This window comes from Macrobrachium rosenbergii, chromosome 28, assembly GCF_040412425.1.
Source record: "Macrobrachium rosenbergii isolate ZJJX-2024 chromosome 28, ASM4041242v1, whole genome shotgun sequence".
NCBI classification, from domain to species: Eukaryota; Metazoa; Arthropoda; class Malacostraca; order Decapoda; family Palaemonidae; genus Macrobrachium; species Macrobrachium rosenbergii.
The window spans coordinates 33,381,982-33,394,984 of record NC_089768.1 but is presented as its reverse complement, the minus strand read 5'-3'; the positions used below and the strand labels follow the sequence as shown (position 1 = coordinate 33,394,984).

General features: G+C 35.7%; 1 protein-coding gene across 6 annotated transcripts in view; it reads left to right on the top strand.

The window, feature by feature from the left end:
* LOC136854224 (uncharacterized) overlaps window positions 1–13,003 on the top strand; it is a 316,005-nt gene that overhangs the window by 150,454 nt on the left and 152,548 nt on the right. For all 6 annotated transcript variants that reach the window (XM_067130565.1, XM_067130561.1, XM_067130567.1 and 3 more), the window contains one exon: window positions 11,262–11,447. In XM_067130565.1, the coding sequence (XP_066986666.1) occupies window positions 11,291–11,447 (157 nt within the window). In that variant the 5' untranslated portion in view covers window positions 11,262–11,290. The remainder of the gene's footprint in view (window positions 1–11,261; window positions 11,448–13,003) is intronic.

Here is a 13,003-nt window from a genome sequence, read left to right as displayed (position 1 = left end):
TATTTATTTATTTTTTTATGGATTTCAAGTTACTCAGATTTCAAATTTCAGTTAATGATGAATGATATTCGTAACTCATAGTCCAAGGGCTTGGTCTTTGCCCTAAATTTTATAATCCACTAATCCATTGGTTATACTGAACTTTATTGAAATTGAAGGAAATATGAAATGAAAAAAAAATATTGTAATATAAAATTGTGTAAAAGGATATGCTGTTATTTGTTTAAGATTAAGCCAGCCTTTTGTGAATCAGGGTCTTGCGCTTTAAGCAGATCATAAGTGAAGAACTTGCGATGGAAATAGAGAAAATAAAATTTCGATAATTATCGCATATCCTACTCAAGGTATTGCTTATTGTACAAGAGGGTCAAATATTTTGTTTCTACTATCATTATCATACTACTGGGTGCTTACTAAATTTAGCTAAGTTTCCCTTCAAATTTCTTTGATTTACTCTGATAAGGCTGTGGCTTCAAATAGCTATTTCCAAAATACGATCCATATCTGATGGTCTGGTAAGATTTTATCGACGAAAATCTATTAGACACGACCCTGAAATGCGCAGTGGTTTAAACATACTGCTTAGTAAAATTGTTGTTAATGTTAGTAGTAGTAGTAGTAGTAGTAGTAGTAGTAGTAGTAGTAGTAGTAGTAGTAGGAGGAGGAGGAGGAGGAAGAGGAGGAGGAGGAGGAGGCACACATATTGTGGCAGTTTAAGTGGGTGACTTATCACAAATATCTCCTAAGGAATTTTAATGTTTATTATCATCTCAGAATATCGAGTACCACTTTTCAATCAAGTGTACCTTCTGATTGAACGAAGAGAGTACTTGATTCATTATTTTTTTACTTGTATTTTCATGTCATCTACATTCCCTGAAACCCGAGGTAATCTACAGCACCATGATTACTCGTAGATACCCCCTCGCTGATTCGAGTCATGTAATGAACAGGTGTCTCAAGTACGAAAGCTTCAATCAGCCTGGTTACGGGAGAAAAGTCACCTTGGATTTATTTATGCCATTTGTTTATCGCGTGGGCAGTTCATCGAAAGAACGGAGCTTCTGTCAAGGACAGATGGGTATCAGGGCAAAAATATTGGGTGGGAAGAGTAAAGTCTGAAATTTCATATGATTTTCTAGACATTCAAGAGATGGAAGGCAGAACTGGAATTGATCAATCCACCATTAGTGTGTTTAGAGAGAGAGAGAGAGAGAGAGAGAGAGAGAGAGAGAGAGAGAGAGAGAGAGAGAGAGAGAGAAATCCAACATTTTATACGAGGAATAACCTTGTTTGAATGATAAAAGATTATATAAATGTGCCTGGGCGTGCTTATCAGTATAAATGTCCCTTGTCAGATCGAAGAAAGACTTCAGGCTGCTTGCCGTGATTAATTGTAATATCAGTCTCACCTGTCAAAGTGCTAAGACGACTGTTATTTTCAGAGAGACTGACTGATAGAAGGTCAGATAATCTGAGCCAACAATTAAAGTTCATTTCTTTTGGCTTGGCACATTAGATATCATATTGTTTGTGCTGATCATGAGTTGTTGCTTATCAAGTGTATTTAGGAAGTACTAGTTATAAGTCACAGGTCTTCCTTAAATCCAGAAGGCTATTTTGAAAGACGTTCTGTTGTGCTCCCTTTATGATTTATTTTTCATAATATACTTCCATTTTTATCTGTTTATTCATTAATTTGAAGATTTATATTTTATTTTCTAATAACTCACCTCTTCTCTCAGTTTCTTGTTACCTTATGTAGTAATAGCAATAATTATAATGATAAATCTCTGCTTCTGCCAGAGATATATCTCTTTTAGATAGAGTGGTTCGTGGTAATGGGTTTCTGTTTCCTAATAGTAGCAGTTATGACTTGGACCATCGACGAATGGTCTCTTGTTTGTCACTTTTTCGTAAGTTGTATTTCAACAGAGATCTTTCACATTCAAAATTGATCCCTGATCCCCTTTACCTGCCGAGAGCAGCCAGATTCTCTGAACAGCAGCACCAATATGCAGTAAATGTGCCTCGCTGTCGAACTTCTCAGTTCCAGAGGTCCTTTATTCCTCTCACCGTTGGACTGTGGAACAGCCTCCCAGGGGATGTACAATTGGAACTTCAGAAGTTCAAGCGAAAGTTCAATGCATTACTACCCTAATACTATTCTTCTTGCATTTTAATGCTGTTTTATCTGTTTGTTAATTTATTATTTTTTTTTCTTTTTTAATAAGTGTAATCTCTTCTTTCTGTATTTCCCTTTACCTCCTCTTACTTCTTCCTAACGAACACCTTAATATTCTTTGGAAGCTGGAATTTCAAGTCAGTGGCCCCTTTGGTGGGCTTGTTCCATGTGAATAGGTTTTATCTTCTGAATAATAATAATAATAATTCGTAGTTTTTTAATGTGTAGGTATACATGTTGTCTAGGGAGCAACATCACTCGCAAAACAAAGTTTACTGGACTTTGAAACAACACTCTAACCCTATAGAAAATTTACATATTTTTCTGACAACAACAAGCAATTAAATATATGAGTTATTTTTTTTTCTTGGCTGGGTGTGGAATGGCAAGGACGCGCGCCTTCTTCCTCAGGTCATAACGAAAGAGCCTTATTAAGAAAAGTGATTATGGGAACGCCTTGAAAATAGCTTTTGTAGTTGCTCAAGGATATGAAATTAGGCGGTGTTTACCTTTATACTTTTTTTTGGTTTCATTTCTGCATGCTCTCTCTCTCTCTCTCTCTCTCTCTCTCTCTCTCTCTCTCTCTCTCTCTCTCTCTCTCTCTCTCACAGTATCTGTCATCTCTATTAACATAGACTTTTCCAGTCCTCTCATGGACGACCAAACTATTTCAAGAAATGTTGCATCATATCTTAATTTTTTCTTGAGGTAATAGCATCTCTCTCTCTCTCTCTCTCTCTCTCTCTCTCTCTCTCTCTCTCTCTCTCTCTCTCTCTCTCTCTCTCTCTCTCCATACTTATCATTCAAGAAAAGTTCCACTCGAAGTTTTTATAATTAAAACTCGCTGATGTTTATAAAGGCTTTCTAAAAGTTACATTTAAATTCTTGAAAGTTCGCTTCAGATGGCAGGTAAACTCTTTAGTCGTGATTTATTTGTTATGGGCCATTAATTCCTCGGAGTAATGAATCAAAATGACTTTGATTTATTGCCTTAAAGGATATGACGTAACGTTTCATGCTTGACTGATAACATTAGCGCGCACTCTTATTTTGTATAGTTATTTGTGTATTTGTATATGTATCGTGTATGTTTGTTCACAGACACACGAACACTTACATGCATTTATTATATATATATATATATATATATATATATATATATATATATATATATATATATATATATATATATATATATATATATATATATATATATATATATATATATATATATATATATATATATGGGATGTCTGATGGCTTTAAAAGCTGAGTAAGCTGCGAAACATAATTCGATTCGCTATTGCACTTACAAAGTTAATTTTATACTAGAAAATATTGCTTGATTATTTCAGAATTGTAGCTGTAACATTGGAGTGACAAGTGTATCCTGTTCTTTCAATTTTCATTAGTTGTAGTCATTACAGTAACAACTCTGCGGCCAGTAAATTTGTAATGACATGTTTTTTTATCCAACTTTTTGTAAGACATCGCGCTTTAACAAGTGATTCTTAATTTAACGGTGTTGCCGATTTTATTCGTGAATTTATTTCCAGTCCTCGTTACGCTGAGAGCCTTTTAAAATCTAATTTTCAGTTTTATTGTTTACGTAGGTATGGTATTGCAGTATTTTTTTTTTTATTCTTGATTATAAAGTTTTCTTCAGAGAAACAATAATTCTCTCAATTCTAACAAGAATTAATGATAAATAAAGTTCGACTGATGTTGAAAAAGTTTAAATCTCTCTCTCTCTCTCTCTCTCTCTCTCTCTCTCTCTCTCTCTCTCTCTCTCTCTCTCTCTCTCTCTTTGAATTGTCGGTCGTAAATTTTATATAAGAAGAGGTGGGGGGCGAGGGGACTGGGTATTCTCTCATCCATGGATATCGCGGTGCCATAGTCTGCGGTTCAGAGGTTTACCGAGATCTGGAAATATAATGTCTTTTCGTCTTGTCGTGCATAACTTTGGCGTCATTTCTATTTCTGCGTTTTATTATTTGTTTCATTACATTTACCTGCTTTTTTTTAGCAGTTTTTTTTTTTTACTTAAAATCATCATCATCATCTTTATCTCCTCGAACGCCATACGACACAAAGGGCCTCGTGAAATTCTGCCACTCATGTCCTTTCTGTGCTTTCATTTCCACAAATCTCCACTCATCTCCCGTCTCATAGATCTCAGCTAAGTCGGTTTGTGTCTCCCAACTTCACTATGATGCTCACTGGAGCCCTGCAGACACTATCACATACTATTCCTATAGACCTATGCAAATGGAACTTCCGTAATTTTCCCTATATTATCCTTTCTGACTCTAGCCTGCTATCTGACTTAAAATTCTTCTTAAAGCAAAATCTTTTAGTATAGTTTAATGTCATACCTTGATTCGTATTCCGTATAGATATACGGTATTTTGATACTTAAAGAAGAAAAAGGACCAATCATTCACCGAGGTAAATTCTCGTGACCGGGTGGAAAGCATCATGGCTACTCAAGACCAGTCGTCTGTTTAATCGAAGAGTTCGACCTTTCAGAGGATGAAGATAGGCTGCCATCAGATTTTGAGGACTGAAGATTACTCCTCCTGTCTGACAGGATGTAGTAAGCAGGAGCAAAAGACACGCAGTTTCACACTTCGTGCAAATAAATTGCATTTATGCTGAAGGATGTTCCCTTTTCGCGTCGTTTCCTGTAAAGCCAAAGGAGTAGCTCCCGAAAAGAAATGGCATTTGTTTACTGTAAGTCTCTGTTGTTACTTTACAATAACCAAATGTCTTCTTTTCATTTTAAATACCGTTTAATAATGATTTTAAACTAAGATTACTTTTGATTCATGTTTTGAATTAATCATCCGTCTTAAACTTAAACTCAAGAAGTTGGTGCAAGGATATCGTGATAGTTTCCAATGTAAGTCTAAAAAAAATAACAAGTATATGACTGGTGTTTTGTACGGCAGCAGTTTTTTTTTTTTTTCATTGAAAGCTACGATGATACTGGTGTTTCACCTCGTGTGTTTTCTGCACCGTTTTTTTTTTTTTTTTTCAGATATTTTTTTCTGTGAAAATCTAATATTTTGCTAATGGTGTTAACTGACGAACTTGTAAATTGCCACTTCCGTCTGTCCTTTTGTGTGTCTGTCAGTGTATGTATGTATGTTTTTATGTACTTATGTATGTATGTACTGTATATATATGTATATCTATTCCAGATTATACGTAAAATCTTTAATACGCGGCCTGAACATCATCGAGAAAGAGTAGGAGAAACGGAAGAATGACAACTCATGTTTATTATTTTTTTCATTGAATGCAACTAAGTTACATTGCTTCCTTCACGTTTGAGAGAGAGAGAGAGAGAGAGAGAGAGAGAGAGAGAGAGAGAGAGAGAGAGAGAGAGAGAGAGAGAGAGATCCTTGCAAATAAACAACTCGAAATTGTTTTCTGCAATGCAGAATGGCGTCTAATTCCCCAGATTGTGGCCGCATAAATAACTCCTCCGTGATGTTTATCGAGTGTGGGAGTCATTACTTCGTCCCAGGCGCAATTGATGCTTCCAGGAACTTTTCTTCTATTTCTTTAATTGTAGTCCTGCGGTCTGATTGCTCGTCGAGGCTGTGACATGATGGTTAGGAAGCGGGAAGAGAATTTGGCAAATTGATTGTAGTCATTACAGACTTGCATAATTTATCTGTTCCTCCAGTAACACAAGAAAGTTTTTGCTTAAAACAAATTCGTTATTTTCCTTTAATTTATAAAACTTAGTAGATTTTTTATAATGATTAGTATTGAATTGATACATCTTAGAAGTTTTTGTTAAATGAATTTTTTTTCCTTAGTTTATACAACTTTGAAGTTTTTATTTAAAAAGATTAATTATTTTTATTTAATTTATACAACTTGGAAGTTTTTGTCAGTAATAGATTATTTTTTTCTTGATGTATAAAACTTAGAAATTTTTGTTAAAAACATATTAATTATTTTTCCTTATTTTTGTTTAAAAAATTCATTATTTTTCCTTAATTCATATTACTGAGAAGTTCTCGTTAAAAACAAATTAATTATTTTTCTTTAGTTGATACAACTTAGAAGTTTTGGTTAAATTAATTATTTTTTCTTTAATTTATACCACGTAGACATTTTTGTTAAAAACAAATTAATTAGAAATTTTTATTAAAAACAAATTGATTATTCTTTCCGTAATTTATATAACTTAGAAGGTTTTGTTAAAAAAATTAATTATTTTTCTTTAATTTATACAAATTAGACTTTTTATTAAAAACAAATGATTTTTACTTTAATTTTCTTTTATACAACTTAGATTTTGTAAAAAAAAAAACAAATTAGTTATTTTTTACAATCATATACAGCTTAGAAGTTTTTGTTAAAATCGAATTAATTTTCCCCTTAACTTATACAGCTTAGAACGTTTTGTTCAAAGCAAACTAATTATTTTTTACTAAATGTATACAAATACCTCGAGCAAACGAGAAACACACAAACCGGTTTACCTTTTATTTTTTTATTAGTCCACAATTCTTGAAGTCCAAGTGCCAAACTCTTCCCTCAACGTAGTACTCTGAAGGGAGTGCCCTTGTCGTAAATGCCACATTTCTTCGTGGGGCCGCGCCCTTGCCACGACTTGTTAATTACGGGGTCCCCGTTAACTATAACGTTTGTGATTGCGACGAATATATAAATCTGATTCGTGCGCTGTAATCATTTCCCTAGATAGAAGGTCCAATGTGCTGTAAAAGGATTGCTTAAGATACATCTTGCCCTCAGCTTTTCCCTAAAGAAAAGAAATGGGAACACATCCACTGGTGTTTATTTCGATCACTGTGTGTCCTCCTTTGCTCTTTTGTTTATTTTATTGCCTTTTACTTTTTGCCCTTCTTTCCGTATTTGAAAGGGGAAGTGTATGTGTTACTGATAATTCAGCACTATGTTGTATTTGCATATTAACAGCAGGAGGGAACTTTCTTCATATTAAAACTCTCTCCCTCTCTCTCTCTCTCTCTCTCTCTCTCTCTCTCTCTCTCTCTCTCTCTCTCTCGTAAAATGTGCGTATTATCCCCCATTTTCTCTCACTTTTATTCCACTTTCTTTTGTTCCCTTTCTATTATTCCCTTGTTCCTTTGTGTGGTTGTCTACTTCTACCAAAGATTTATCTCTTTTAGATAGAGTGGTTCATGGTGGTAGGTTTTTGTTTTCTAATATTAGCAGTTATGACTTAGACCACCGACGGAAGGTCTCTAGATGGTCAGTTTTTCATAAATTGTATTTTAACAGAGATTTTTCACATTCACAATTGATCCCTGAGCCCCTTTATCTGCCGAGAGCAACCACATTCGCTGAGCAGCAGCACCAATATGCAGTACATGTTTAGCCTCGCTGTCGAACTTCTCAGTTCCAGAGGTGCTTTATTCCTCACACCGTTGGAATGTGGAACAGTCTCCCTGAGGATGCTGTTCAATTGGAACTCCAGTGCATTACCAGCCTAATACAATTCTAGTATTTTAATAATTGACTTACTTTTTTCTATTTATTTATTAATTTTTAATTTATTTTTTCTTTTTGATAAATAATCTCTTCTTTCTGTATTTCCCATTACCTTCTGTTACTTCTTTCGAATGAACACCATATTCTTTGGAAGACTGAATTTCAAGTCAATGGACCGTGATGGCTTGTTGCGTATGAATAGGGTTCATCTTCTGAATAAATGATAATAATAACTTTATATCATCCTTCTTACCTCTTTAAGCATAACAGTTATGTGAACTGTAGTCCACTTTCATCGCCTAGGGACTTATTCTATTAAGTGACGATTTGCGCGTCACATGAAGTGATTTAAAATCTGACCTGAAGTTCTGGAGAACTGAGAGGTCCAGAGCTTGAGCGGTGAGGACTGTATTCGACCTCTCAGTTCACTGAGAGTGTCTTCTTGTATCTCACTACGTTTTGGTTGATTGTTGTATTTTAACTGTCTTAGTTTAACTCAGTAATTTCCATTTTTCTGAGGATATGTTTGGTCAATACTTTTTTCTGCTCGTCAATAATTCCCCTAGGCCTATAAAGTGTCATTCCCGTCATAATGTAGGCCTATAAACCTTCATTGGCGTCATAAGCTAGGCCTATAAAGCTTCACTTGTGCCATAAACTAGCCCTTTTTAAATTTATGTTTGTAAAGTTCGAATAGTCTTCCCCTATTTTTATAATTTAGTCTTGATATTCTTGAACGGTAAAAGTACCCTAAATAACTGGTGGAAAAGATAACAGTGAATTAGAGAAACACTGCAAACGGTGTGTCGTTGTATAGCATCAGTTTAATCCTACTCAGCCCGCTAGGATTTTTATTTTGGCTACAACTAAACTGTAGAATAGTTTGCCTAGTGCAGTTGTTGAATCTTCCATCTCCAAATATTTAAGCGAGGAGCAAATTCATTCCTGCCCTCTGCTGTCTCCTGAATATCAGGTTTAACGGTTTTATTTTCTGTTCCCTTATATTTATTCATTTATCACCTTTCCCTTCGGAGCCCTCCTGTGCTTATAGTCTGCTGACTGTCCAAAAAGGTTCTCAGCAGAAGATTTAAAGACAGAAAGAAAGAAAATAAAACATATACACTGTTGCTTGATTTCATGTTGTTGCTTGGTTTTCATGTAAGTGATTTTCCAGCGAGTGTGTCGTCGAAAGTAAAACTTGAAAATTGTCTCAAGTCTCGTCAGGTCGGACGCCGGTTGGAAGCTCTCAGGCTTTTCGATCAACCTCCCGAGTGTGGTTTCCCACACACTCCATATCGAGTTATGACATAAAGCGTGCGTGTGCGAAAGTGAAAGATGTAATATCCATTTTCATAGGAGAGCGTTCAAGTGTGACAAGATTCACTGAAATTTCATAATTTTACATCCCATTGGGTTTGATGAAGCATCTCTCGTTGAAAGTCGTATAGCCGCAATTTAAGGAAAGCGATCTAATAAGGATGGATACAACGATATTGAACATGATTGATAACGTAGCTTTCTCGGTAAACACAAGTTTTAACTTATGCATATATCAATTTGGTTGCTGTGCTTAAGAATTATTGGTAATTTTGTATTGATTAAACCGACAGTAAACCTCTTTGATATATAATCCTCTTATTTTTTTTTAACCTTTTCTGTATTGTGAAAGCAACTTTCATCATGGGATATACGCGTTTAATACCGTCCGATGTTACACGAAAATGTATTTTAACACAGTGAAAGAGTATATACAGTAGTATAATCTGGCTTTCTCCCTGATAAATTGTATGGTCGTCACTGCTCGGATTGTATCTCCATATCCAGTCAAAGGGAAAATTAAATTAGCCTTCGGCCATGTTACTGCTCTCTCTCTCTCTCTCTCTCTCTCTCTCTCTCTCTCTCTCTCTCTCTCTCTCTCTCTCTCTCCCCCAACGTATCTACGCGTATATTCTACGGCCTAACTGACATGGCCCGGCGGGCATTGGAACCTATTTTCTGTCCCCGTCTAAATGCGCCGGATTCCAACTTGCCATTGTTCGGTCGAATGCATCGCCTTGATGGCGTATTCTTCACTGCGTGCGTGTGTGTTTGCGCGCGCGCGTTCCCGTGCTCACTTGCGAGCTGATGTTTGTCTGTGGGTTTAAGTAAGGTAAGTTAGTCGCCATATTCTTTTGAAGAGATGAAGAGCACGACAATTAAGAACGTGAGATCCCGGAAGGATGGCCATTTCCTTTTTCCTCCCGTGCTCTTGCCATCGGGTGTTCGTTGCAAAGGGACTTCGTACGGAGTTCTGGATGTTAGTTACGTTTACATAGTGTTTGCAGTTTTGTGCGTGCGTGCGTTTCAGGATTTGTAGTCGTACCTCTATAATCTACTGTATAATAACTGTTTGTTCTGAAGACTAAAGTGTTTAGACAGGTTTGGGAAGGACTTATTTAATAAAAGTTCTTTTTCTTTCCGCTCTGTACCTCAACCATATCGTCCTCTGGTATGGATTTTCTATGGTTATCCGTGATTACTTGTTTATGGTTTTTCACTTGCAAGGTCTGGGAACTTTATCGGGGCCTACTTCTCTCTCTCTCTCTCTCTCTAACACACCCTGATCCATATACATGAAGACTCAAACCATTCTATGGTACTAACATACTTGCGAAGTGGTAGAGTTTAAGGGGAGAAATTCTGAGCTGATTTGGTTAATTCAGGTTGGAATATCAAAAGGCTGACGCAAAGCGTAATTGACCATCTCAAAGTATTTCAGAAATTTGGAAAGCATGTTGCTCTTTTATATTCGACTTTCGTGCGTAGGTAATAGGCTTAACGCTAACTTGGACGCAAAATGATGTTACGAAAGTTTATTGCTGTGGCGTTGAGTGTAATATAAATTATCCCATTTTCCTTAAAGTTATGTCAAGGTTTCTGAAAGTTACATGATGCTGGATAAAACTGCCGCCTTGCTTTCCTGTTATGTGGTTTCTCTTGGTTATGTTTTATACACTGAGTCGTCGTTCTGTGGTTCATTCATTTCTCAGAATTTGTATTTGAAGAGACTACATCATTTTGTGGATTGTATTCATTATTATTGGAACCCTTTTACCATTTTATGTGAAACACTATAGAGCAAGAAAAGAAAGGCCCAAGAACTGTTTCCAAATAAAATACCTTGTCATGTTTTTCTAAGAAAATAGAGTTGTTTTATTTTTTGTGCCCTTGTTAATGCTTTAAGTTAGGCCTACTTATTATTATTATTATTATTATTATTATTATATTATTATTATTATTATTATTATTATTATTATTATTATTATTATTATTATTCAGAAGATGAACCCTATTCATATGGAACAAGCCCTCCACAGGGGCCATTAACTTGAAACTCAAGCTTCCAAAGAATATGGCATTCATTTGAAAGGAGTTACAGAAGGTAATAGAAAAGGCAGAAAGAGGGAAAAGTAAATTTAAAAATTATATAAAAAAAAAGATGAAAACGTAAGTAAATTATTAAAACACAGGGAGAATTATTTTAGTTGTGTTTGTCCATTTTTAAAGCAGTGTGTCTAACCGCCACGTCTACCTCCCCCTGCAGCCCATGCCTGCTAGAGAACAGGCGTCACCATGGGTTTGTTCCGGCGTTCCTCGAGCAGCGAAGCTCCCCCGACGCTCCTGAGGCTCTCCCCCCTCCGGCAGAGCATCGGTCCAGGAAGCGGCCCCGGCAGTAGCAGTAGCACCTCCAGTCTACATCACCATCACCTCTACCATAGGACGCACTCGGGTGAGGAACTCGTGAAGAATGCAAACGGCTCTCTCTCTCTCTCTCTCTCTCTCTCTCTCTCTCTCTCTCTCTCTCTCTCTCTCTGTGATGTATATATTAGGCGCTAATGCGGTTTATTTCAGATTGTCTTCGTCAGTGTAGATGTTCAAAGTTTGTTTTATAGGAGTTTTATATTGTAATTCGCTGTAATGGCATGATTTGCCTGAGATATTTTAATACTTTTATGTTATCTCTAGTCATTACTTTCATTACGTTACTTTCATTAAAATCTTTCTTAGGAATGAATAGTATGTCAAGTAATTTTTTAAGTGTCTTAATATCTCTTTTTTAGTGGCGTAAGTTTATTTTGTTGATAAATAAATTTGAAGTTTATTTTGTTGATAAATAAATTGGTCCTAAGAAAATATCTTTTCTACGAATCTGAAGAATCTTTTGATAATAACGGAATCGCTAAATGGGGTAAAGACGAATTGTAACCCAAGAAAAAGATTATAGCATCTTGGTAATTAACATAATAATCGAATAGAAAGAAAGTGGATAGTTTTTTAAGGGGAAATATATAATCGTTATTATTGGAACCTTTGTACCATTTTATGTGAAATACTAAAGAGTACGAAAAGAAAGGCTTAAGAGCTGTTTTTAAAGTAATAACCTTGTCTTTTTTTTTTTTCAAAGAAAATATGGTCATTTTATGTTCTTCCTAAGATCTTCGCAATGACTTCCCGTAAATTTAGGAAGGAATATGATTATAATAGATTTAAAAAAACTATGCATCAACACTCAAGGATTAGTCTCACTGGTAATGACCACAGATAATGACTGGAAGAAGGGCTTAACTTCTCCCCATCATGAAGAATCGGCAAAAGATTATGTGGCATAAAAAGTATATAGAACCTGCATACTAACTTTATGCCCTAAATAACATAGTGATGTACTTCATTCCCTGAAATGAACTCAGATATATATGCAGAAGCAGATCAAATAAAGTACACAAACTAAAGTGAGCAGAAGTAACAAATAATATGTACCCTTCAGGAATAGTAAACTTTTGGGAAGCCGATTTATACTTACCTCTCCTTAGTAACAAAATTGTCCTCGAGTCGAAGATGCTGTCGTCGAGTGAAATACCATAAAACCTCGTACAGTTGGAACCAACCTGTGGGTGTGACATTGCAATTGTCTTCTTCTCTAGCAGTGTGGTTTGTTTTCTTTTTTTTTATTTCTTGCTCACCCGATGCTCAGAGGGCGCGGGAAAATCTGCTCTTACGACGTCAATTTTCAGAGAATCTTTTAATGAACGTTTTTGGATTCCTCCCTTACAGAATTGGTAGCACCACCAAAAGCTGTTTTCAGTAAATGCCATGTATACTAAAGCGCACGCATGCTGAATGAACGCGCTGTTCTTCTAGTAAACATTTTAAACTGCCTTTCGTACATTTTTCAGTGCAGAACACAAGGCTGGCTATTAAATCAGCATTGCCGTTCCCATGATGTCGGGTTTATCTTGATTTATAACCCGCCGTGGAATCTAGCTATTCATTTTAACGTAAGTCATG